The sequence below is a fragment of the Anabrus simplex genome, chromosome 4 (assembly GCF_040414725.1).
Source record: "Anabrus simplex isolate iqAnaSimp1 chromosome 4, ASM4041472v1, whole genome shotgun sequence".
NCBI lineage: Eukaryota > Metazoa > Arthropoda > Insecta > Orthoptera > Tettigoniidae > Anabrus > Anabrus simplex.
This window is the reverse complement of record NC_090268.1, coordinates 141,723,830-141,750,854: the sequence shown is the minus strand read 5'-3', so window position 1 is coordinate 141,750,854 and position 27,025 is coordinate 141,723,830. Positions and strand designations below refer to the sequence as shown.

At 43.5% G+C, this 27,025-nt stretch overlaps 2 protein-coding genes across 4 annotated transcripts in view; one reads left to right on the top strand and one right to left on the bottom strand.

Moving 5' to 3' along the window:
* The window catches only part of LOC136872510 (serine/arginine repetitive matrix protein 2), a 135,619-nt gene extending 129,648 nt beyond the window's left edge, over positions 1-5,971 (bottom strand). For both annotated transcript variants that reach the window (XM_067146320.2, XM_067146321.2), the window contains exon 1: positions 5,654-5,971. In XM_067146320.2, coding sequence (XP_067002421.2) covers positions 5,654-5,808 — 155 coding nt within the window. In that variant the 5' untranslated portion in view covers positions 5,809-5,971. The remainder of the gene's footprint in view (positions 1-5,653) is intronic.
* Positions 5,972-25,910: 19,939 nt separating this feature from the next.
* Sec5 (secretory 5) overlaps positions 25,911-27,025 on the top strand; it is a 99,900-nt gene continuing 98,785 nt past the window's right edge. The window contains exons 1-3 of one of the 2 annotated variants that reach the window (XM_068227474.1): positions 25,911-26,064; positions 26,179-26,299; positions 26,575-26,727. In XM_068227474.1, coding sequence (XP_068083575.1) covers positions 26,191-26,299; positions 26,575-26,727 — 262 coding nt within the window. In that variant the 5' untranslated portion in view covers positions 25,911-26,064; positions 26,179-26,190. Of the gene's footprint in view, positions 26,300-26,574; positions 26,728-27,025 lie in introns of both variants that reach the window. The other variant, XM_067146319.2, reaches the window with a different exon arrangement.

The following is a 27,025-nucleotide window of genomic DNA, read 5'->3' as shown; positions in this document are numbered from 1 at the left end:
GTTTCCAGAAATGGAAAGAATGAAGCCCCATCTAGCGGCGAGGATAGGAACTTTGCCGGCTGCCGAAGCCTGTCGCACTACTCTGGGACAATGATTAATGAATGACAGATGAAATGAAATGATATTGGAGAGTGTTGCTGGAATGAATGATGACGGGGAAAACCGGAGTACCCGGAGAAAAACTCGTCCTGCCTCCGCTTTGTCCAGTACAAATCTCACATGGACTGACCGGGCTTTGAATCACGGAACCCAGCAATGAGAGGCCAACGCGCTGCCGCCTGACCCACGGAGGCTCTACATGTATGCGTAATGATTAACGTCATTGCTTTCCTTCTTTCTGGCCTCTTTTCCGAATATATTGGGGTCGGCTTTTCATGTGAATTTGGCCAAGTTTAAGGTCGGATATATTATTGCCAACATAGCCTACGTTCGGTGATGGGAAGAGTACAATAAAAGTAATTGGGCTGAATTACAATTACCTGAGGAATATTTTACTCAGTTACATATTACAGAGCTTCTGTTGCTCGGGCGGCAGCGCGCCGCCTCTCACTGCTGGGTTCCCTGGTTCATTTCCCGGTGACTCCATGTGAAATTTGTGCTGGACAAAGCGGAGGCGGGACAGGCTTTCCTCCGGATACTCCGGTTTTCCCTCTCATCTTTCATTCCAGCAACACTCTCCAGTATCATTTCATTTCATCTGCCAGTCATTAACCATTGCCCCAGAGGAGTGCGGCGACAGGCTTCGGCAGCCGGCACAGTTCCTATCGCCGCCGCTAGATGGAGCTTTATTCATTTCATTCCTGATGAATGACTGGAAACAGGCTGTGGATTTACTTTTTTTTTCATGACGGGCGTTCGTGCTAGCATATTCGACCAATCTTCGAATAGCCTTACTAATAAAGGTCTTGAAAAGGCGATAACGAACTTGATAGCATAAAGTGCTGAATACCAGAGGTAGGAACAAAGGGCTCGATTTCAGCTCCCACTTCTTTTGTAATGCAAATGCAGCGAGAGGAAGTGGCAATAGAACTCGTCCGTGAGAAAAGCGTACCTGATGATTGTTGCTTATTCAGTCTTAAAAGGCAATACTATCACGGTCATCGGCCCAAAATAGAAGAAGACGAACAGAAGAAGAGGAAGAAGAAGAAAAGATGCTTCAAGTGAGATATTTCTGTGAGCTAACTCATTAGGATATAAGCAACAACAGCCTTGGGTGACACCCTCATCGGAATTTCGCACTGCTTGCGTTTACTTACGCCAGACTTTATTTGCCAGTTAGACTTCTCTTGGGTGGCTTATTAAAATGAAAATAACAATGGTTTTACGTCCCGCTGACTGCTTTTACGGTTTTCGGAGACGCCGTAGTTCCGCAGGAGTTCTTTTACATGCCGGTAAATCTACAGACATGAGGCTGACGTATTTGAACACCCCCTTCAAATACCACTGGACTGAGCCAGGATCGAACCCGCCGCCACCTTGGGCTCAGAAAGCTAGCACCTTAACCGTCTCAGCTCCGTAATTTCTTTACTCGATGCACCCTGATTTATTACGGAGCTTATTAATTAGGAAGTTGTAATAATCACTTTTATTGAATTACGAATTAATTACTCTTTCAATCCGCATAAAAAGCATGCATAATAATCACCTCCTCCGAATGTGGTGGTGATTATGGTTTCAAGAGGAAGTACAACTAATCAACCATTCTCCGTTAACAGTAATCAGAGAGACAAAAAATGAAGAGATCCGATACTTCGAAAAATGAAGATATCGGCCAAAAAAAAAAAAAGACAAGGGCCACGAAGGGCGTGGAAATGAAAGACTCCCTAGGCCTCGCTCCTAATACCGTCGGGGTCGTAATAGAACAAGAATTGACCAAGGGAGGTCGGATAAGATAGTTGAAAGTGAGGAGTCTGGCTCAAGCAAGTGGAAGCAATGTCAGGACTCATCTAAGGGCCCCGTAGTTGCCAACCCACGCTTCCAAGTTTAGAGACCCTGAGGCTCCTTTTAATCACCTCTTACGACAGGCAGGAGTTACCCTAGGTGTTATTCTACCACCACCACCACCCATAGGGGGAACCTCCTTCGAATGTGGGAGTATTTACTGAGGGTTGAAGATTACGTACAACGAGTCGGTATGCTCTATGAAGTCCGTAATGATGATGATGATGATAGTAGACGTTTCTTCAAGTGCTACTTATTTCAAGACATGCCAGGGTGTTGGAATCATGTCCAACTCGAGTTCCTTAACGTGAAAGAAGTCAACGATACTGACTTGTTGCATTTAAATGCCCTCAAATGTCAACGAACTCAGCTGGGATCTTGCGGATGGAAGGACAACTGCTAATCCACCGTGCCACAGAGGTCTCTTTTCAGGGTCAAGTTCGATGTTAGTACAACTACAAAATATTATATTTTAAAACTTCACGCCTATAAAACAGTTCATATAGGGAAGAAGGCGTCTACCTCTAGAGTGTAACAGTTAGGACTATTAGTTGCCGTTCACAGAGGGCTAGGTTCAATTCCATGTACTCCCAAAAATTAAAGATGCATCCTAGGTAGGGCCCCATCCTCACAGATGTGCAGGTCCCCCATAGGCGTTTACTTGAAAAATCCACACCAGACCTCGCCGGAGGTCACACGCAATTGTTGTTGTTATTGGTTGTGGTGGTGGTGGTAGTGGTGGTGGTGGTAGTGGTGGTAGTTTTATGAGAGAAACAGTAAACTGCCTGCCTAAGGCACACATCTTTTGGTAATAATAATAATAATAATAATAATAATAATAATAATAATAATAATAATAATAATAATAATAATATGAAAATGTGTTTGGCGGGTCTCAAAACATATGTTGCTCCTTGGAGCTTGCGGTGGTGGTGGTGGTGGTGGTGGTGGTGGTGGTGGTGGTGGTGGTGGTGGTGGTGGTGATTATTGTTTTAAGGGGGCGTACGTCTAGGCAACCACCCTCTATTAACATTAATCGGAGGGGAAAATAAAGCGATCCGACACTTCTAGAAATAACGGTATCGGCCAAAGAAAGACGAGGGTCACGAAGGGCATGAAATAAAAACTCCCTTGGCCGCGACACCTAATACCGTCGGGGTCGGAAAGAACAAGAGTTGACCAAAGGAGATCGGATAGGATAGATTAAAGTAAGGAGGCTGGCAGAAGTAAATGGAAGCGAAGCCAGGACTCAGCTAAGCGCGCAGTGGTCGCCAACCAATGCTCCCAAGTTAAGATCCCTTGGGGCCTCTTTTCGTCGCCTCTTACGACGGGCAGGGGAGTCCATGGGTGTTATTCTAACGTGTCCAACCACAGGGGGATGAAACATGTACAATAATGTAGTTTGGCGATGTTTGTTAAAAGCAAGTTGTTTAGCTAGTGTATTTTAAACGTTACACTAACGCATCGAAGGTTTTCGGCGACGAAAGGATGGAAAAGGTCTCGGAAGGTAGCGGCTGGGGCCTAATTAAGGTATACAGTAGCCCCAGCATTTGCCTTGTTTGAAATGAAAACCGCGGAAAACGATGTTCAGGACTGCCGACGGCGGGATTCGAACCCACATCTCCCAAATCCAAGCTCTCAGTTACGCAACCCTAACCGCACATCTAACTCGCTGGGTAAAGCAAATGGGAATTCATAATTCCATTCCGCCTGTGGTGTAGTGGTTAGCGTGATTAGCTGCCACCTCCGGAGGTCCGGGTTCGATTCCCGGTTCTGCCACGAAATTTCAAAAACTGGTATGAGGTCTAGAACAGGGTCCTCTGAGCTTCGGGAGGCCAACTGAGTAGAGGTGGTTTCGATTTCCACCTCAGCCATTCTCGAGTACTTTTCCGTGGTTTCCCACTTCTCCACCAGGCAAATGCCGGGATGGTACCCAACTTAAGGCCACGGCCGCTTCCTTCCCTCTTCCTTGTCAGTCCCTTCCAATCTTTCCATCCCCCCACAAGGCCCCTGTTTAGCATAGCAGGTGAGGCCGCCTGGGCGAGGTACTAGTCCTCCTCCCCAGTTGTATCCCCGACCCAAAGTCTCACGCTCCAGAATACCGACCTTAAGGCGGTAGAGGTGGAATCCCACGATGAGTACGAGGGAAAAACCAATCCTGGAGGGTAAACAGATTAAGAAAGAAAGAAAGAAAGAAAGAAAGAAAGAAAGAAAGAAACATAATTTCAACTACCGTAGCATAGAATATACCTGAAGAACTGAGTTTAAATAATCTTGTATTGAACAATACATATATCAATATTTTCTCTGTATCATTATTTATTTATTTATTTATTTATTTATTTATTTATTTATTTATTTATTTATTTATTTATTTATGTAATGACGTTTAGTGCCGGGCGTGTCCGAAGACATGTTCAGTTAGCCCGATGCAGGTCTTTCTATTTGACGCCCTCGGACGATTGGTTCTCTAACAGTTTGGTTTAGAAAATAAAAACATGCTCAATGATCACACTACTAGATCTGAAACGTTTTGTAAACTAGACTAAGCTGTAGTAAGCTAATAATATAAAACAAAAAATATCGGCAAAATTAAAATTATTATTATTATTATTATTATTATTATTATTATTATTATTATTATTATTATTATTATTATTATTATTATTATTATTTACAATTTTCTTTACGTCGCACCGACACTGATAGTTCTTATGGCGACGACGGGATTGGAAAGGGGTAGGAGTAGGAAGGAAGCGGCCGTGGCCTTAATTAAGGTACAGCCCCAGCATTTGCCTGGTGTGAAAATGGGAAACCTAGAAAACCATCATCAGGGCTGCCGACAGTGGGCTTCGAACCCATTATCTCCCGAATGCAAGATGAAAGCTACGTGAAGAATTATATCATCATCATCATCATCATCATCATCGTCATCATTGTAGCCTCCGTGGCTCAGGCGGCAGCACGCTGGCCTCTCACCGCGAGGTTCCGTGGTTCAAATCCCAGTCACTCCATGTGATATTTTAGCTGGACAAAGCGGAGGCGGGACAGGTTTTTCTCCGGATACTCCGGTTTTCCCTGTCACAATTCATTCCAGCAACACTCTCCAATATCATTTCATTTCATCTGTCATTCATTAATCATTGCCCCAGAGGAGTGCGACAGGCTTCGTCAGCCGGCACAATTCATATCCTCGTCGCTATATGGGGGCTTCATTCATTCCATTCCTGAGCTGGTCGAATGACTGGAAACAGGCTGTGGATTTTCCTTATTATTATTATTATTATTATTATTATTATTATTATTATTATTATTATTATCTCCCTGAAGTGTAGTATTTACGGCTGAGCAATTAATCTTTTTTTTTTTTTTTTGTCATACTGCACCTTTACCAGAATCCCACAAATCTTTAATATTAGTTATGTTTTTGTGGTCGTGGAAAGTGATGTTCATACTGAATCAATACTCCAGTTCCAAAATTATTATATTTTCCACTATTTCCACAAATCTCTGCCAAGAGCGTAAGACAGACTCCAATAATCTCCGCTGACATCAATATTAGAAAACACAAATGAGAAATCAATCTCCATAAGTACCTGCCCCTGCTGATAGCTGAGAGATATCAAGTCGTTATCCACTAAAACACCAAAAAACACTTATCACAAATGGTTTCGATGATGTGATTCGACTGCTGGTCATACACTGTACTTACCATGCGTTACTAATAGAGGCTCGTCTCTTGGGACGACCCATGGTATGGAACTTAAAAGGCTCGGGTTCATACTGCGGCTGATGCTGATGTATTTCACTGAACGGGTTCAGGTGCTCGGGGTAATCGTGCACGCTGATAGTTTTCCTGCGCGACATCACAGTTCAATGGGCGGACACTTACTGCCTGCTCACAGCTGGCATGTCTTATCTGGAACAGCTGCGCGCAAGTGGCGGACCGCACAACTATATCACACTTGATTAACCAGCATTGCCCATTCAAGTCGCTGAGTTGGTGGATGATCCGAAACGCCGAACTCACTGCTCGCTAGAACAGAAGTGAATGTCATACTAATCTGCACTTCATTACAAACTTGAGCATTTCGCTCGCGGAGGCGGCGTGGGAAGACCAGTTAGAGGGTCTGCGTAAAACGTCATAATTGCACCTTCTTGTTCTCATCAACCGAACGAGTTGTCCGTGCGGCTAGGGGCGCGCAGCTGTGAGCTTGCGTTCGGGCCCCACTGTAGGCAGGTGGTGGTGGTGGTGATTATTGTTTTAAGAGGAAGTACAACTCGGCAACCTTCCTCAGTTCATCAGAGAAGAAAATTAAAAGGGGCCCGACACTTAGAAAAATAAAGGTATCGGCGAAAGAAAGACAAAGGCCACGAAGGGTGAGGATCCTGGCACAAGTAAGTAGAAGCAATGCCAGGACTCGGCTAAGGGCCCCGTGGTCGCCAATCCACGCTCCAAAGTTAAGAGCCCCTGGGGCTGGGACAGATGTGCGATCGAGGAAATAAAAATCTACAAGTTTTTTCCAGTGGCTTTACGTCGCACCGACACAGATAGGTATTTTGGTGACGATGGGATAGGCATAGGAGTTGGAAGGAAGTGGCCGTGGTTTTAATTAAGGTACAGCCCCAGCATTTGCGTGGTTTGAAAATGGGAAACCACGGAAAACCAACTTCAGGGCTGCCGACAGTGGGATTTGAACCCACTATCTCCCAGATGCAAGCTCACAGCCGCGCGCCCCTAACCGCACGGCCAACTCGCCCGGTTCTACGAGTTTTAAACATCGTTTCAAAATGATACGCGTATTATTATGTTGACATCATAGTGCAGTTTATTAATGCATGCCTTAACATTTATACACAGACCAAAACTTACTGTACCGTGCAAGTTGCCCGCGCAGTTTGGGTCATGTATCTATGAGCTTGTATTCGGGAGACGATGGCTTCGAACCCTACGGTCGGCAGCCCTAAAGATGGTTTTAAGTGATTTCCCATTTTACACCAGGCAAATAGTGAGGCTGTAGCCTGTCTTAAGACCACGGTCGATTTCCTTTTCTATCCCATCGTCATCGTAAGACAATTTTTTTGCTATTTGCTTAACGTCGCACCGACACAGACATGTCTTATGGCGACGATGGGATAGGAAAGGCCTAGGAATTGGAAGGAAGCGGCCGTGGCCTTAATTAAGGTACAGCCCCGGCATTTGCCTGGTGTGAAAATGGGAAACCACGGAAAACCATCTTCAGGGCTGCCGACAGTGGGGCTCGAACCCACTATCTCCCGATTACTGGATACTGGCCGCACTTAAGCGACTGCAGCTATCGAGCTCGGTATATCGTAAGACAATGGAACCTCGATATCTCGAATCACCTCGGCAGTTAAAATTTATTTCGAGTTATCGGAATTTCGAGACATAGAGAATACCGTTTTTGAGCATTTATAGTACATAACTGAATCATTTGTATCTACGGACTTACACTGAATACATTCGTTTTAACAGTATTTAAAATTATAAGGGCTGCCTGGCCGAGGTGGTAAAGGCGTTAGGAAGTCGTAAAATTTAACAAACTGAGATTTCCACTTCCGGAGGTGCACATGGCCCTGGGGTTCACTCAGCCTACACCAAAAATGAGTACCAGGTTAATTCCTGGGGCAAAGGCGACCGGGCGTAGAACTAACCACTCTACCCCACCAAGTGCCGAGGTTATGGTTGGTGGAAGCCTTTACCTTCTACACCTCCAGGGGCCTTCATGGCTTTGCATTTAAAAATGTACAAACTCTATTTTATGGCATCACTTTAATTATAACTTTTAGTGAAACAAGAAACATACCTCGCTTAACAAAGCAAAGCAAAGTCACCTCCGTTCAGGCCATGAAGGCCCTTGGAGGAGTGGAAGGTAAAGGCTTCCACCATTGTTAACCTCGGCACGTGATGGGGTAGAGTGGTTAACTCTACGCCCGGCCGCTTTTGCCCCCAGGAATTAACCTGGTACTCATTTTTGGTGTAGGCTGAGTGACCCTCACGGCCATATGCACCTGCGGAAGTGGAAATCTCGTTTCTTAAATTTTACGACTTCCTGACGGAGATTCGAAGCCACGTTATTCCGGGCGGACCGAGCACGCCTTTACTGCCTCGGCCAGGCAGGCCCTTACCTCGCTTAACACCTTTGGAAAAAATCCGTTAGCCTCTTGTTACTGGTAACCTTTCCTCCCTTCACGTTGCAACTTCTCGTCAATACCACGCAGCCGAGATTCGTAAATGGAGCTTGTTATCCGCGACTTTGAGGGTTACTTTCGCACGTGACCTGTAATTAATTCACATCCGAGAAACAGCGAGGCTTCGCCGAATTTCCGTTCATTAGAAGTTTTAGTTTTTTGGTTCCCATCCTATTAGCTCCCAGCATCACTGTAACCCTTTCTTTACTTGTTAACCGTTCCTAACAAACCACAAATGCCGTATTGCACAATTCATGTTGCACAAAATTCGAGTTACAGAATATTTCTTGCTTTAAGGGAGGAAATGTTTGCTTCGAGAAATGGAGAAATTCGTGTAACCGAATTTCAATTAATGGAGAAATAAATGCACGTGAAGAATAGGAGAAACGGCCGGGAAATTTAAGTTACTTCGAGAGAGTGAAAATTCCAGTAATGGAGGTTCGACTGTAGGAAAAACTTAGTTTATTTCATTATGCATCCTAGTTCTTTCAATTTCAGTATATTTTCATTTCTCTCAAATGCTGTTAACAGTTTTTGTTGTTGTTGTTGTCATTCTTAGCAATTTCATAAACGTCACTGTAACGCCATTGAAGAAAAAATTACAGAAATGAACAGCTCAGACCTAATCAAGTCAACAGAACATAATATTTCTCCTAGCTGACAATTTGACACAAACATGCGGTGGACTTGACTACGTCAGGTAGCTGTCCGCTGTTACGTGTCTTATTCGCCAGGATGGACAACCCGAGAACTACAAACAATAAAAAAACAATTTTAAAAATCTATGAACTCACACGATAAAGAAAACAAGGAGTGAAGAAATCTACTGTATCCTCTTTGAAAGTCAGAAGAAAAGCTCTTGGTACTTATCAGATGTGGAAACACTGGCGTATTTCTCTCGAGGTTAAAAATACGGGATAATTGCCGTCCCGAATAGGAACTGTCCGAGACGCGGGATATTTAACACGAATAGGGTACTATCCCGTTAATCCGAAACGTCGGGCAACCCTTCCTGGGCCCCCTTTTAGTTGCATCTTACGACAGGCAGGGGATACCGTGGGTGTTATTCTACCGCCCTCACACTCAGAGGGACCACCGTCGGCAGCCCTAACGATGGTTTTGGGTGATTCCCCATTTTTACACAAGGCAAATGCAGGATCTGTACCTTAATTTAGGCCACGGCCGCTTCCTTTCCACTCCTAGCCCTTTCCTATCGCTATAAGACCTATCTCTGACGGCGCGACGTAAAGAAAATTGTAAAAAAAAAGTCAGTACGGTACATTCAGACCGTAAACTAGAGGGAACAGCGCTAGTGTGCCCTTGCAGTACGGGTCGAATTTAACAACTTGACGCCCCCAGGCAGAGAAGAGTATTATTTGCAACCCATATTTCGACATGGATGTACCACCAAGTAGCTTACATCTGTACGTAGCTTAATAATAACAATAATTGTACCGGGAGGTACACCTCAACCCCACGCATTTAAAAGAAGCGCCTTGGAGAACGTTATCTATCATACAAAACTTGAAACTGCTAGCGCAGGAAGTTGGGACATTGATCAACAGATGTCACTACTAAAGGGATAGATTAATGTGATATTTTAAGGTTTCCTAAACTGACTGAATTTCTTTTGTCTTTTGGATGTTTGCCACAACTATTTCAAGAAGTTTTGAACTATATAAAAACTGATGTCATGCACTCTGGTGGAAAGTGGACCAACTAGTAATTGAAGGAAATTTTGTGTTTAGGGGTTTTCTGATATGAATGGACTTTCTTAGTTTTTGATATTTCAAGGTTTGCAACACTTCTTATTCATCCCTCCAACGTGGGATTCTAACCAATCATAAATTTCATGTATTTATTTTTCAGCCAATCAAACGCTTCTTGTACCAATTTTATCCGCCGATAAAAATGAGAGGGTGTGTCCGGTTTCAGTCCAGAGCCTTCTCGAACCCTCCTCTCGCGTAAAAAAGCTGACGCCTTGTCGAGTTAAGATGTCTTTCTGATCGTCGTCATACTGAGTGTGTGTGTGTGTGTTTTAAGACAGAAGGCGGGGGCCTCATTCTTCGGCACGCAGAACATCAGCTAAGGTAATGGCCAACAGTTTTTCCATCTAAGTAGTTATCTGTGTAAGCTGACCCGAGGGAAAGGTTCCATTATTTAACTACGTAACTGTCAATTTCCTAAAATGTAAACTTTCTTCCTTCTAATGTAAAAGTTCAAGTAAATCGAGTACTTAAACTGTAATCCGGGGATATAGAGTGCATTACCCTCTCGAATTCCCCTTTTAATTAATCTTGAGATGACTATGATTTTGTAACCGTTTCCGCTTGTAACTTGTAAATTAACTAGTACATCTAGTCACCTCAGTAGTGTGGGATTAGCCTCTGCATCATCGGACCACAAGCCCAAGTAAGGTTTTAACCTCTTAATTTCAAGGAGCGCGAGTGTCCGCCTCCATACATTTTGTTTTTGGGGCCAGTAATTAAACCTGTTCATTTCCATAAAGCCCAGTAGAATGGGTACGAGATACCCCTGTGTAAAAGAATCGATATGGTGTTGTAAATTGTATGTTGTGCCTAGAGAGGTCTGAAAGTTAGTTTATTAAGTGAAGACGCCCTAGTAACAGTTGTGGCGAAACCACGTCATCCCTCCGCCACAGGAACATAGAGGGCAGCAGCTGGACCTCGCCACACTAGGCAACGCCGGTGAAAGCGTGTAGACTGTCCGTCTTCTTTATTATTTCCATGGCAGCATAATTAAAACCAGACATAGTAAACAAATACATCGAGAGCCTTTCTACGTATTGTTATCTATGGACGGCATTGTAGGAAACGACAATGTAAAGTTCCGTACAGAATAAAAGTGCAGTTCTATTAAAATGTTGTGTTTACTGTAGCTGGCAAATCAGTAAGTGTAATGATCCCCACATTTGGTGACCCCGACGTGATTAATATAGTGTGATACAGTTTTCTACTTAAAGTCAGTGCTATTCACACGCTAGTTACCGCCGTCGCTATGGAGCAATTACAACAGCAGCTACAGCAATTGCAAGAACAAAATCGCCTCCTGCAACAGCAACTTCAAAAGCAAACGCCGCAGTCACCACCCTCAGAGTTTAGTACTATAGTGAATCGTGTTGGAGTTAAATTACCTGTTTTCTGGCCAGACAAGCCGGCGCTATGGTTCGCTCAGGCAGAAGCGCAGTTCAATTTATCCGGTATCACGCAAGACGCAACAAAATATGCGTATATTGTTTCCCAGCTGGGCAGTTGCTATGCCGCGGAAGTTGAAGATATTATTACCAACCCTCCAGCGCAAAATGCATACGCGTATCTGCGTACCGAACTCATTCGGCGTCTTTCTCTATCGGAAGAGCAACGCGTTCAACTGCTCATGGAAGAGGAGCTCGGTGACCGAAAGCCATCCCAGTTCAATCAATCAGTCAATACTGATCTGCATTTAGGGCAGTCACCCAGGTGGCAGATTCCCTATATGTTGCTTTCCTAGCCTTCAGGGAGGGCATCCGGCCACTTCAGTTCTTACGACACCTTAGGTCTCTCGTGGGCAACACACAAGTGCAAGATAACCTCTTAAGACAGTTATGGATACAGCGCCTGCCATCACAAGTACAGGCCATTTTACAAACACAGTGAGATGCCGCTAGATAAGGTTGCCGTCTTGGCCGACAAAATTCTTGAGGTTTCACCCGTGCCATTTCCCGCCACTGTTTACGCCGTAAGTACACCACCAGTTAGTGAGATGAGCCAGCTCGCGAAGAGGATAGATGAAATTTCACACCAGATGGCAGCACTGCAAACTTCCTTCCGCGCACGCTCTCGTTCCCTGGATCGGCCAAGCCGTCCTAGCAACAGCCGCAGCTCTTCTCCGACAGCTGGTGCACAAGGTGTCTGCTGGTACCATCGCCGCTTCCGCGAAAAGGCACAGAAATGTGAATTACCTTGTAACTTCCCGTCAAACTCCAACGGCAACCAGTGACGGCGGTAAACGGTTGCCCAACAGATGGAAACCGCCTCTTTATCACGGACAAGAGCACTAAACATCAATTTCTGATCGATACTGGGTCGGATTTGTGTTGCTTCCCGCATAAATTCCTGAAGGGGAGTCGCCATCAGACCAGTTATGAACTCGCAGCTGCCAATAATTCCACAATCCACACATACGGGACTCTGCACTTGAAACTGAACCTCGGACTCCGAAGAGAACTTTCATATAAATTTGTTGTTGCCGACGTCGCACTTCCAATCATAGGATCAGACTTCCTCGCCTATTACCATCTTCTGCCAGACTGTCGTAACAAACACTTGGTGAACGGCATCACAGGTTTATCAGTGAACATCCAAACTGCTAACTCTCTACAGCCCAGTGTGAAGGCTCTCAATGCACCGACTACGTTTCATGAAATTTTAAAGGAATTTCCTGACCTCACTCGTCCATCTGGAGCCGCGCGGGAAGTACGCCATTCTACGGTACATTTTATTCGCACTACACCAGGACCACCTGTCTCCTGCCGAGCTCGTCGTCTCGACCCGGATCGTCTCCAGATCGCTAAGAAGGAGTTTGATGCCATGCTTCTGGAAGGTACAGCACGACGTTCTGAGGGTCCTTGGTCGACACCGCTCCATTTGGTACCGAAGAAGGACGAAGGATGGGGCCCTGTGGAGATTATCGTGCCCTAAACTCACGGACCATTTCTGACAAGCATCCACCTCGGCATCTCCGTGATTTCAGCCATCAGCTCCGCGGATGCAATATTTTCTCAGTTATCGACCTAGTGAAGGCCTACACCCAGATTCCCGTGAACCCAAGCGACATTCCGAAGACCGCAATCATAACGCCCTTCGGACTCTTTGAGTTTCGTTTCATGACCTTCGTATTACGCAATGCTGGTCAAACCTTTCAAAGATTCATAGATTAAGTACTCTGTGGTCTGGATTTCACGTTTGCTTACGTCGACATCTTGGTCTTCTCTAAGAGTCCTGAAGAACACAGGCGCCACCTGCAAGCTCTTTTCAACCGCCTCTCTGAGTATGGCATCCTCATCAATGCTACCAAGAGTGTCTTAGCATCTCCAAGAGTCACCTTTCTCGGATACGAAGTCTCCGCCGCAGGGACACGACCACTGCAGGAACACATCACAGCGCTGCAGAAATTTCCTCTCCCGAAAACTGCACGTGATCTCAGACGTTTCCTCAGACGTTTTAACGAACAGTACTATACTGCCGATCTAACATTCCAAAGTTCCAAAGCTGGAATGACCCAGCTGTAGACAGCCGTGATCCGTGAACACTGTTCGTTTTTTGGGGGCGGGGGATGGGGGGGTCGAATAATGGAAAGTCCCAGGGCAAAAACTATGCCTTTTACTAATATTTCCTAGGAGTACCCGATGATGGGAATGATCAGTTTCTATCGCCGATTCCTTCCCTCGGCATCTCAGTACCAGGCTCCACTCCACGCAGCTGTATCCTGTTTACGCGGCTCTCAACAGGTACCCTGGACACCAGAAATGGAACGCATCTTTGCCGCCTGTAAAGAAAGCCTCGCTCAAGCTATCCTCCTAGGCATCCCGATCCGCAAGCTCCATTGGGATTGTTCACAGATGCATCCAACAGCGCTATTGGAGGTAGACTCCAGTAATACGTGGACGGTGCCTGGCAGCCTCTAGCCTTCTTCTCTAGGAAACTGTCTCCGAAGCAAAACGAATGGCCAGTCTACTACCGAGAGTTTCTTGCACTTTTATGAAGTAGTGCAGCACTTCAGATACATTTTGGAAGCCCAGAAGTTCACAATCTATACAGACCACAAGCCCCTGACCCACGCCTTCCAGCAACGTCGCGACAAACTTCCACCAGTGCAGGTGAATCAGTTATCGTTCATCGCTCAGTTCACAACGGACATTCAGCACATTGAAGGCTCTTCCAAAGTAGTCGCAGATGCACTATCTCGCAGCAACGGAATTGCCAGTAGGACCTTGGACTTCAGCGCTTTGGTACGACCACAGGAAGGGGATGTAGAACTCCTTGATCTGTTGAACCGCGAATGAGCACTGCGGTTGGAGCAAGTTCGGATACCAGGAACCAACATCACTTTGTTCTGTGACACTTTAACGCGTCGACCCAGACATTTTATCACTGCACCTTTTCGCAGACAAGCTTTCGACTCTCTTCACCGTCTAAGTCATCCTGGTGCCATAGCGACCGCCCGTTTAGCATCAGAACGCTTCGTATGGCCCCACATGCGAAAATACTGCCGTGCATGGGCACGAGCCTGCCAGGCATGTCAACGCTCGAAGGTCACGCGCCATAACAATGCTCCAATTGTGAACCTTACCCCAGCGTCTGCTCGCTTCCAGCACGCCCATCTGGATATCATCGGCCCACTCCCTCCTGCTGGAAATTACCGATACTGTCTGACAGCAGTGGATCGATTCACCCGCAGGCGAGAAGTCTGGTCAGTGGAACGCATCACAGCCCAAGACGTCGCTGAATCTTTTGTAGCATGCTGGATCTCTCGCTTTGGATCACCACACCGTATCATGACCGACCAAGGCAGACAGTTTCAATCTCAGTTGTTCCGAAACCTGGGGATTCTCACCGGAACCTCACGCTGCCGAACAACCAGCTGGCATCCTTGTGCCAATGGAATGGTTGAACGTTTCCACCGTCAACTCAAGGCAGACATCATGTGCCATCCTGATATGTCTTGGCTGCAAGCCTTGCCAATTGTCTTACTTGGTATCCGAAGTGCGCATAAAGAAGATCTTGGCGCTTCCTCGGCAGAGCTAGTCTACGGAGAACCAATTCGACTTCCAGGAGAAATGCTTTGTGCCACGACAGACAACCGCCTTGAGGACACTTCAAGCTTCGTAGTCAGACTCCGCCAACAAATGAGTCGACTGCGTCCTTTGCCAGCATCACGGCATGGTCAATATTCTACCTTCATCTTCAGGGACTTGAACACTTGTACTCATGTCTACCTACGTGATGACACGGTCCGCGGCGCACTACAGCCGCCATACACCGGCCCACATCGAGTGTTAGATCGAAGTGATAGGACACTGACTGTGCAGATAAGAGGCAAGCCTGTCCGCGTCAGCATTGATCGCATAAAATCTGCTTTCCTCCTGGCTGATAACACACCCTTGCCTGGACAAAATACCACTCAGGATCATCGCATCAGCCCAAAAAACACTCTCCACAATGACACAGCCGCAGCACCACCGGCGCCTAAAAGAGCTTCACCATCCCGCGACTTGGCACCTAGAACAGGAACCTAGAGGGCAGCAGCTGGACCTTGTCACACTAGCCAACGCCGGTGAAAGCGTGTAGACTGCCCGTCGTCTTTATGACTTCCATGGCATCATAATTAAAACAAGATATAGTAAACAAATACATCGAGTGCCTTTCTACATATTGTTATCTATGGACGGCATTGTAGGAAACGACAGTGTAAAGTTCCATGCAGAATGAAAGTGCAGCTCTATTCAAATGTTGTGTTTACTGTAGCTGGCAAGTCAGTAAGTGTAATGACACAAAGTTAATGGTTGCCTTGAGTAGGCTGTAACAGTTTGGGAGCGCGGTCTCCTTGGCAGATATTGTAGAGCATTGAGGCTCTTTCCTTCAATGTAAATATATTTGTGTGATATTGAATGGTGCCTTTGGAAGGTCATATCTTGTAATCTTTGGCGTAATTGTGCTCTTGTTAAATGTAATCTAAAAAAATACCTGTAAAACAATTGGGGTTCCTTGTTTATCTGTCTAACGCAACAGTTGCGATGTTGGGACCTTGGTAAATTATGAGCTTGAAGCTCAAATTATAACTAGTCTTTTCTAGGTTTTTCCTGTTTTTCTATTTTGTACCTATCTACCTGTACCTGAAATCTTGTTGTTTGTTAAAATTTAATATCTGAAAAGAAGTATAACCTTTATTTTAAAGTTTTAAATCAATCTTTGACTCTCGTAGATAGACCCATTCCGCCGGGCTGAGTGCCTCAGACGGTTGAGGCGCTGGCCTTTAGACCCCAACTTGGCAGGTTCGATCCTGGCTCCGTCCGGTGGTATTTGAAGGTGCTCAAATACGTCAGCCTCGTGTCGGTAGATTTACTGACACGTAAAAGAACTCCTGCGGGACCAAATTCCGGCACCTCGGCGTCTCCGAAAACCGTAAGAGTAGGTAGTGGGACGTAAAGCAAATATGATTATTATTAGACCCATTCCAGCCCGCACCTTCTTTCACCTCTGTGATCCACGAAAACACGGTAACAATAATAATAATAACAATAATCATCATCATCTTGCGAATGGATGGTCATAGATAATGCTTGATTCTGTTGAGTTGGTGGTGCTGGTGATTATTGTTTTATGAGGAAGTACAACTAGGTAACCATCCTCTAGTAAAAGTAATCAGAGGAGAAAAAATGGAAGGGTTCCGACACTTCGAAAACTGAAGGTATCAGCCAAAGAAAGACAAGGGCCAAGAATGGTGTGAAATTCAAAGACTCCTTAGCCTCGGGAACGTAATACCGTCGGGGTCGGAAAACAACCAGAGTTGACCAAGGGGGATCGAATAGGATAGATGAAAGTGAGGAGCCTGTCATAAGTAAGTGGAAGCAATGCTAGGTGGTGGTGGTTGTTTAAGATGAAATAAACAAGCTGTGCAACCATCCTCTATACAATACTAATCAGAGAGAAAAAAGGAACGGACCGACACTTCTAAAATTGAAGGTATCGGTCGAAGAAAGACAAGGGATTCGAAGAGGTAATAGGATTGGACGTAAGGATTACACGTTGGATAAAAACATTTCGAAATTTAAGGGTTCAGAAAGTCAAAGTAGGAAATAATGTATCGCAGGAAGGGAAAGATTGGAAGGGAATTGCACAGGGTAGTATAATCGGTCCGTTACTTTTCTTAATATACGCAAATGATTTAGGGAATAATATAACATTAAAAATCAGATTGTATGCAGATGACATAATTGTTTATAGAGAAATAAATAACATTGAGGATTGTTCAGAATTACAAAGGAACCTTGAGAGTATCCAACAACAGGTTGAAGAAAATAATATGAAGGTTAATGGAGGCAAATCAACTGTTACAACATTTACAAACAGGAGTTATAAAACTGAATTTGAATATACTTTGGATGGTGTAGTTATCCCAAAAGATGGCAAGTGCAAATACTTAGGTGTGGGACTTGAAAGTAATTTCCACTGGAAGGGTCACGTGGATGACATTGTTGGGAAAGCATACAGATCGTTACATGTCATAATGAGACTACTTAAAGAATGCAACGAAGAATTAAAAGAGAAAAGTTACTTAAGCATGGTTCGTCCATTATTGGAATATGCAAACAGTGTTTGGGATCCTCACCAAGAGTACCTAATAAAAGGAATATATGGTGTGCAGAGGAAAGCAGCAAGATTTGTAACAGGGGATTTCAGGAGAAAGAGTAGTGTATCAGAAATGTTAACGGAACTTGGGTGGGAATCATTAAGTAAGAGAAGGGAGAAAACTAGGCTTATAGGATTACATAGAGCCTATACAGGAGAAGAAGCATGGGGAGATATCCGTGAGAGGCTTCAGTTGGAAAATAATTATATCGGCAGGATTGACCACAAGTATAAAATTAGAAGGAAATTTAGCAGAAGCGATTGGGGTAAATTTTAATTCATTGAGAAGGGCGTGAAGGAGTGGAACAATTTACCAGGGGTAGTGTTTGATCCTTTTCCAAAATCTGTACAGATATTCAAGAAGAGAATAAACAGCAACAGAGAAAATAAATGAAATGTTAGAGAGCATTAGACCAGTGCAGGTTATTGTAAATAAAAAATGTGTGTGAATAAATTAATTCCATCCCCCTGGTCTAAGGAGTTTGGACAGCCAAAGTAGGGGACTGCCTGTAGGGGTGAAGTACAGTGGGGACTTCGAGGGCCCTGGGACTGCTACGGTAGCTGTGAAGGCCCTTCAGGAACTCTGAAAAGTGGTGGCAAAAGGGGGCTCTGGTTAAGACGCAGCAGGTCGTTATGCTACTTAGGTTCCAAAATGGGTAAAATAAATAAATAAATAAATAAATAAATAAATAAATAAATAAATAAATAAATAAATAAATAAATGCAATTTAAATTTTAATAATATTGTACCGGGCGGTACACCTCCACGCCGCGAATTCAAATATTGCGCCAGTTGAAACCTCTCTACAGGAGAAACTCTGAACTTTAAAATATTAAAGTATTAAATCAAAGGTTTCTCGGAAGATGTCTCTACTGTAAATTTTGAAGTGTTCTGAACTATGTCTATTTCGAGTTGTATTTGTTTGCTCTGTAGCAAGAAGTGTGGACATTCTCTCCTAGATGGCACTACTTAAGAACTATAATTGTGCACCCTAGTGCGAAGTGAAGGAACTGTTTCTTTTGAAGAAATTTGGTATTCATAAGTTTGTTCTTTGTTAAATTTCTTTTAGTCATTTTTTGGGTTGGCAGTATAACCCTTCTCTTTCCGCCAGTTTTGAATTTAACCAATCAGTAATTTCTGTAATTAATTTTCCCCCTATCATAGCTTTCTTCCTCAGGTTTCCATGTGTAATTCCTTGTCTACCAATTAAGTTGAAGGGGTGTGTCTTTTTCATTCTTGAAAGGTCTCGAATTTTCCACGAGGGTATAAAAACTGCTGATTTTCTGGTCTCGGGGCCACTTCAGTAACATCTTTCGCAGTGTGTGAACATATATAGCAGGGGGCGGGAAGCGCCTCTTTCTCCAAGCAGCAGTTCATCTACAAGGTAATGGCCTGTTAACATCTTCATTTCTTGCTAGCTCAGCAGTTTAACTCTCGGAGAGGGTTCGAAACCTTTAGTATGTAAACTACCCTTTTAAAATGTAAATTATTTTCTGTCTGTCTATAAATTACAAATCTGTAAGACAGGGATAGAGAGTGCTTCACCCTCTCGAACTCCCCTTCATTTTGAATTTGAGGTGACTATGTTTTCGTAACCGTTTTTCTCTTCCTTCTTAAAGTCTTAAACTTATTTGCCAACTAGTCACCTCCCTAGTATGGGATTAGCCCCTGTATAACTGGCCGAGTGCCCCCTAGGTTTTAAGAAGTTTCACGTAGGAGTGCAAGCTACGCCTCCAGTCAATTTGGTTTTTTGGGCCATTTAATTAACCCAGAGTTTGTTTTCGTCATGTGAAGGCCCTGTAGGTTGGGTACAAGATACCCCTGTTTCTCAGTAGGTGTGCCTTAAGGGCAGTTAGGAAAGAAGTTTGTTGTAGCCTTTGATAGGCTTGTAAAATTGAGAGCGGGTCTGCTCTTTCCCTCTTAACATTGTAATTAGGAGCAAGTGCTCCTTGTACTTAGGGGTTTTCTGCCCTGTAGCTATTGTGGTGATGAGCTGAGAGCTCAGAAATTAATCTTGGGGCTCGAAGCCCAAATCTTGCAACAATTGTAATTTCTTAAATTGTTTTCCTGGTACTTGGTACCTGTTACTCTGTTGTTGTTATCTGTTGTTGAAACGAAAATATAACCTTTGATAAAGTTTTAAAAGTAACTTTAATTTTGTAAGTTGAGACCTATTCCCGCCCGCACCTTCTTTCACCTCTAACTACCACGGATAACTCCGTAACAAATATTAATAATAATAATAATAATAATAATAATAATAATAATAATGGTATTTGCTTTACGTCCCACTAACTACTGTTTAAGGTCTTCGGAGACGCCAAGGTGCCGGAATTTAGTCCCGCAGGAGTTCTTTTACGTGCCAGTAAATCTACCGACACGGGGCTGTCGTATTTGAGCACCTTCAAATACCACCGGACTGAGCCAGGATCGAACCTGCCAAGTTGGGGTTAGAAGGTCAGCGCCTTAACCGCCTGAGGCACTCAGCCCGGCCATGTACATTTTAATCGTATACCAGTTGTATAGTATTATTTGAAGTAATTCCACATACTGTATATGAGTTAACTATATTTGTAAGTACAGGAGATATTATAAGTACAATTTTGTAAACAATATAAATTTATTAAGGATGAGCTGTGTGTTTAATAGAAAAAAATTGTTAGCGTAAATTGTATAATATTGTATTCTAGGAAAATTTTCTTCTCTTGTTAATCTAAAATTTAGTGCTTGACAATAATGTATTTTAGTGTACCATTTGCCACCGAGGTAGACACCTCATTTGCAAATAAAGAGATTTTGACTTGATTTGAAGAGCGTGAAAACGAAGGACTCACTAGCCTCGACACCTAATACGACAGGCAGGCGTTATCGTGGGTGTTATTCTACCGCCCCCACTCACGGGGGCACACCTAATACAGTCGGGGTCGGAAAAAAACAAGAGTTGACCAAAGGAGATCGGATAGGAAGGATGAAGACGAGGAGTCTGACACAACTGAGTGGAAGTAAATAGAAGCAACGCCATGCTCAGGGAGGGGAACGTGGTCTTCTACCCATGCTCTCAAGTTGAGATCACCTGGTCCCACTTTTAGTCACCTTTACGACAGGGAGGGGATACCTTGTATGTTATTCTAGCTCCCCCACCCCACTCCCATCCGGAGAAGGAGATACTAAGGGAAAAGTTTGACGCAAGTAAGTGGAATGCATGTTATTCTCAGTTGGGACCCCGCTGTTGCCACACGCTTGATCAGTAATTCATTCAACAATCTCCACATACATGAGGTGTGGTGAAAAAGAAATCTCCCTTCAGTATAATTTATTTTTCACACCTTTATATTTCAAATATGGTGGCAACATTGACACGATGATTACATTCTGACTGAATGCTTTTCAATTAGATTGAAGCGCACAGCCGCGCCTAACTGTCTTAAATGATAGGAATGTAGATACGATTTATCACAATCATTAACCTGATAAGACCTGATCCATCGATCAAACTGCAGTTTGAAGTGACATTACATCTTGAGTATATAGAGCGTTCCCTTTTCTTTGCGTATGTATTATGTTCACACGTTCGAGGCCTACTCACATTCCAGATACACCCACCTTATAGACCAGGACCTCTTAGGATGCATGCGCCTGGTGCATGCACTGTGCACGGCGCAAAAGACGACTTCGCTTGGTTGACCAGAGTGCAGACCCCCCACTCCACGATTTGGAGCAATAGCGCTGTCTCTCTCTTTCCCCATGCCTGTCTCGCTCGCTCCCCCTGTCTCTCTCTTCTTCACTTGCTCCGTAGCGCTCCAAATCCGAGCTGAGTTGAGCCGAGCTTAGCCGACTAGCCCAGAGACGAAGCGTTGGTCCAAGCCGAGCCGAGCGGGACCGATGCACCATGCACAGGACCCTGCACCGCTGCTTGCACGCGTGAGAATTTGGGCGTTTGAGAGGCCCTGTTGTAGACGATCTACGACTTTAATCATCGCGTCCGACGACGACGATGATAATAATAATAATAATAATAATAATAATAATAATAATAAAGTGTTGGATGGTAAAGATGATCATTGTTTTATGAGAAATCGATGCGCTAAAATTTGAAAATATACACGTTTCCAGATTTTCATGTGACAAAATAATGTAAGATTTTCATTCTGAAAATTGAATTTCTGATTGATTGTTAGTTTGTTTACAAACTCCTTCTAGAATCGTGATCTGCTCTTCACGATTACTAAGTTCAAATTACTCCGTTTTAGATGCGCTTCTGTCGTAATCTGTATTTCTGAATTTCTCTCACATAAAAGACTGTGGTTTGCACTAATTTGTGGAGTAAACTTTATTTCGTAAGTCTTTAACGTCATGGCAAATATAAGTACTGCAGTCCAGTATTTGGATTATCATCACGTATGGTGGTGGTAGTGGTGATTATTGTTTTAAGAGGAAGTACCAGTAGACAACCATCCTCCATATAACACTAATCAGAGGGAATAAAAAGGGAAGGGATGACACTTCGGAGAATGAAGGTATCCGCCAAAGAGAGACAAGGGCCACGAAGACTTCCTAGGCCACGATACCTATTACTTAATACCAGCGGGGTCGGAAAAGAACAAGAGTTGACCAAGGAAGGTCGGATAGGATAGATGAAAGTGAGAGGCCTGGCACAAGTAAGTGAAAGCAATGCCAGAACTCAGCTGAGAGTCCCATGGTCACCAACCCACGCTCCTGGGGCCCCTTTTAGTAGCCTCTTACGAATGGCAGGGGAAACCGTTGGTGTTATTCTACCGCCCCCACCCACATGGGGTTCATTTTAAGGGGACATATGCATTACATTTACAATGTAAAAAATTCGAAAATATTCAAGGTGTGATACTTGTTAGATACAATGGAATTTAAAATTGAAACTATTATAATAATGCAAATAATAATGTAAACAAAAACTAGAATAAATTTGAAACTAAATTATATCCTAACTAATAACAAAAACAATGTGAGTTTTCATATTGAATTACTCCCAATCTCAGTTTCAAGCATGTGATATTTTCAATGTAAAATGTCCCTATATCACACAGACTAGTGTATCAATACCAGTTAAATTCTCAGTTAGTTGGTGGTTGTAGTGGTGTTTGATGCTTTAAGCAGAAATAAAAGCTGTCCAACCATCCTCTCTTAACACCAAAGGAAAAACGGAAGAGTTCCCACACTTCCCCTTTTAGTCGCCTCAGCATGAAAATAAGACACCATAGGCCTCGTATGTATACTGTCGGGTCAGTCAGAAGAGAACATGGGTTGACCATGGAAGGTCGGATAGTGGTGGTGTTGATTATTGTTTTAAGAGGATGTTCAACTAGGCAACCATCCTCTAAATAACACTATTAGAGTGAAAAAAATGGAAGGGATCCGACACTTCGAAAAATGAAGGGTTCGGCCAAGGAAAAACAAGGGCCATGACGGACGTGAAAATGAAAGGCCCCCTAAGCCTCGAATGCTCTGATGGCGTCGGAGTCGGAAAAGGACACGATCTGACTAAGGGAAGTCGTACAGGACAGGATAGATGAAAGTGAGGAGCCTGGCACAAGTAAGTGGGAGCAATGTCAAGACTCAGGTAAGGGGCCCCATGGTCACCAACCCATGCTTTAAGTTGAGAACCCCTTGGGTCCCTTTTAGTCGCTTCGTACGACAGGCAGGGGATGGTGGTGGTGGCCGTCGTAAAACAAACCCATGGCACTACAGCCCTTGAAGGGCCTTGGCCTACCAAGCGACCGCTGCTCAGCCCGAAGGCCTGCAGATTACGAGGTGTCGTCGGGTCAGCACGACGAATCCCCTCGGCCGTTATTCTTGGCTTTCTAGACCGGGGCCGCTCTCTCACCGTCAGATAGCTCCTCAATTCTAATCACGTAGGCTGAGTGGACCTCGAACCAACCCTCAGGTCCAGGTAAAAATCCCTGACCTGGCCGTCATGGTCGATGCTGTGTGTGTCTGCAGAACAGTGGTGTATGAAGACTACCTGGATTGTGAAAATTATAAAGAATTTCTGTTCTCTCTATCCTGAGCTGCTTTAGGAAAAGATGAAAACCAACAGTTCTGGTTTGAACGCCGCCATTGTGGGCGTGACAATAACGGTGCGATAGATTGTTTATTGTCTACATTTTCTAATGTCGTGTTAAATAAGTGCTGAAAGCAGATGAACACGAGTTATGTCAGCAGTGAGGATAAAGGCACTAAGCGGAGGAAGCTGTCAACGCTCCACAATAATTGAGCTTGTGAGTACTGTTCTTAAAGTGTTTTGTTTTTATTAATGAAAAATGTGTATTTCTAAATTCAGTGAATGCATTTACTGATGTGTGTGTTTCTTAGTGCCATTTTACGAAGAGTGTGCATTTATCATAATCACCGTGTTGATCTAAATGTAGTGAATTTGGGTGAAGTCATTCAAAATCGGACACGCCCACTTTTTAATCAGCCTCCGCTTGACAGATAGATACAGTGTTGCCAAGCGTACCTTCCTGCTTTACCTGTAGATGGCTCTGTAGAGACATTAAGTTGCCATCATCACTAGGACTAAACATGGTACCTTGAAAATTTCGAAATTATATTTTCCCATCAGTTTTATTTCAGTGACTTATAGCATTTCAGTTTGCCATTACTTTACAAAATAATTGCTTCTTAAAATTCTCATCTTTAAGACTCGATCTCTTTGTCGGAAAATACAACTTTGCATTAACTGAAAATACGCCCTTCATGGGCACTTGAAGAACATCCGCAGCAATGATTGATATTACTAGAAGTACAGAGCTAAAGAAGTAAGAATGTACTTTATTCAGCACTGGTAAATGTCCTTGTCTACTGTGATAGAACTGAAGCAGTTGTCATCACCACTTATCCGCCGCTCCCCCCCCCCCCCCTTCCCCGTTCCATGTTTCTGCTTTCATGCGATGTATATCGATTACTGGAATGTAATATTTACCATGTTGTTTCGAGAAGTAAATTAGGATTAAAAATTACATTTTACAAAAATAACGATTACAAGTGGTCCTGAGGTTCAACCAGCCCACACCAAAAATGAGTACCATGTTAATTCCTGGGAGCAAAGGCGGCCTGGTGTACAGCTAACCACTCTACCCCTTCAAGTGCCGAGGTTACATATAGTTGAAGCCTTTACCGGTACTATACGCGCACTTTTTCTTGAGCCCGGAGCTCCGTAGTACTGAATCGGTTGTCTTCGACATCCATATCGGCAACCTTTGAAACACAAACTATGAATCGCTTATTCATCGCTGTGCGACATCTGGCGCACACTTTGCAAACTAGTACTGTTGTTGTTTACACAGCAAAGCCAAACTATATAATTCATGCTAGTAACAAGATTCGCATTGAGAAATGTTATATAATGTTAAATAATGTATGTGTGACACAATTGTTGACGTAAGATAATAAATGTTTAGAAAATTCATATCGATCGATCATATTATCGATTCAATTCAGATTTCATTTCCATCCAGTTGGCAGTATAACCGGAACTGGCAACACTCCCTCCTTGCTCCTCACCCCGTAAAAATCGGGCTCAAGAAAAAGTGCGCGTATAGTACCTTCCATCGCTACAAGGACTGTACGGAGAAGACTTTGCTTTGTTTTTTTAACGATTACAAGTAAACATTACCAAAAAAAAAGTGTTCGTTTCAAGTAATTCCACTAATTTGACTCAATTACTTCTCAACTGGCAGTTTCTATTCCACTCCGTGAAAGCTAGAGTACCTAATACAGAGTACCGTATGGTCACGAGAAACTTCTTTTTCCTCGAATGCCTTGCAATTTTCTTTGAAAGAATATTATGTTAGAGAATATCAAGTGTCAGCGTACTGATCTCCGGGCCAGAGGCCCCGGGTTTGATTCCCGGCCGGGCCGAGACTTAACTGAAAAGACTGCGTATGGTTAATTCCTCTGGTTCGGTGTTCGTCAAAGTACACTTCTCTTCACACAAATGCAACACATTACACTACAAACTGCCACAGAAACACACAATAGCGAATGCAGTATAACTCTTCACAGATGATTGGCGTCAGGAAGGGCATCCAGCCGTAAAACTGGGACGAATCCGTAAGTTCATATTACAGTCAGCAAGAAAAAGTTTATGCTGGAAGGTACCGTAATCTGCGTAAAAATGTCGCAGGATTCCTCTGTCAACTTCCAGCCTTTCATATTATGTTTTATTGGCTGCCCTGCTGTAGCCTGGTGTCTTTTGGTCACTGCCTGCTCAATCTGCATCCGGTAGCTGTCTTTTCGTGCTCTGCACTGTGCTGTGCTGCGCTGTGCATATCTCGTAGGCAACGGCTGTGCACAGTGGGAGTGCGATATAGATACATCATGGCTGTCTTCAATCTGTCAAATACGACTATGTGAAACCGTAGCGTAGATTTTGCTGGTTTGAACGTGCATTGCAAATGTCATATTATGTCGATCATATTAGAAATGATCAAGTAATGAAGACGTTGAATCATTGATGTTTGTGTCAGTATTTGATATTATGAATACCTACGAAACAGCCTAACCTCAAATTTGTTTAAAGTATTTCTTCGTGGATAGAGCGGTGTTTTGTGTATTATAATGTTTGTACTTTTGTAGTGAGAGTTAAAAATGGCCCCGCCACCTGTGGTTACTGGTATATCGCCCAAGGAGGGACCTCCTGGTACACTCGTAACAGTTCGTGGTGAATTTCTTGGTACTGGGCCCTTAGACTTAATAGGTATGGACATTATTTTGACAGCATGCATATCACTTATATTAATCTTGTCATTCACACAGTTTTTTTTTGTTTTAATTCAGTAATTTATGTTAGCTTATGAAATTTAATTTTCATCAGACACTTTTTAAAAATGCTATCATTTTTAGTGGAATATGCATTAGAAATCTCCCTTAGGCTATTCATGTTTAGAAATATTTTAGTATGAAAGTCGTCGATAAATATGGTTACTTTCATTGGTGATAAAATGTTAATGTTTTGCTTGAATGTGATTTTAGGCTTAACTATCTGTGGATGTGACTGCCAACTATCTGCTGAATGGAAATCTAGCAAGAAAATTCTTGCTCGTTCAGGGCCAGGAAAAGGGAGAGGTGATATAATTGTTACAACAAGATCAGGCGGACGAGGGACATCAACCGTCCAATTTCGTGGTATGGATGTAATATATTACAACATACAGTTATTTTTTTTTCACCATCTTTAATTTTCCTTCTCACCTCATTTTCTATTATTAACAGATATGTTACATCATCCTTGAAATGGATTGAAACTCAATACATTTTTTTTTTCTTCACCCTGTTGCTCGAGGGTTCACATTCATTCGTCATATCCCTAAGCTATCATATAACATGACTTGGAGAGATAGGATGGTTTAGCCTACCTCCTGAGTAATGAAGAGGGTACTGTCTTCTTAGCTACTTAGATGTTTTAAAACTGTTTACCGGGCGA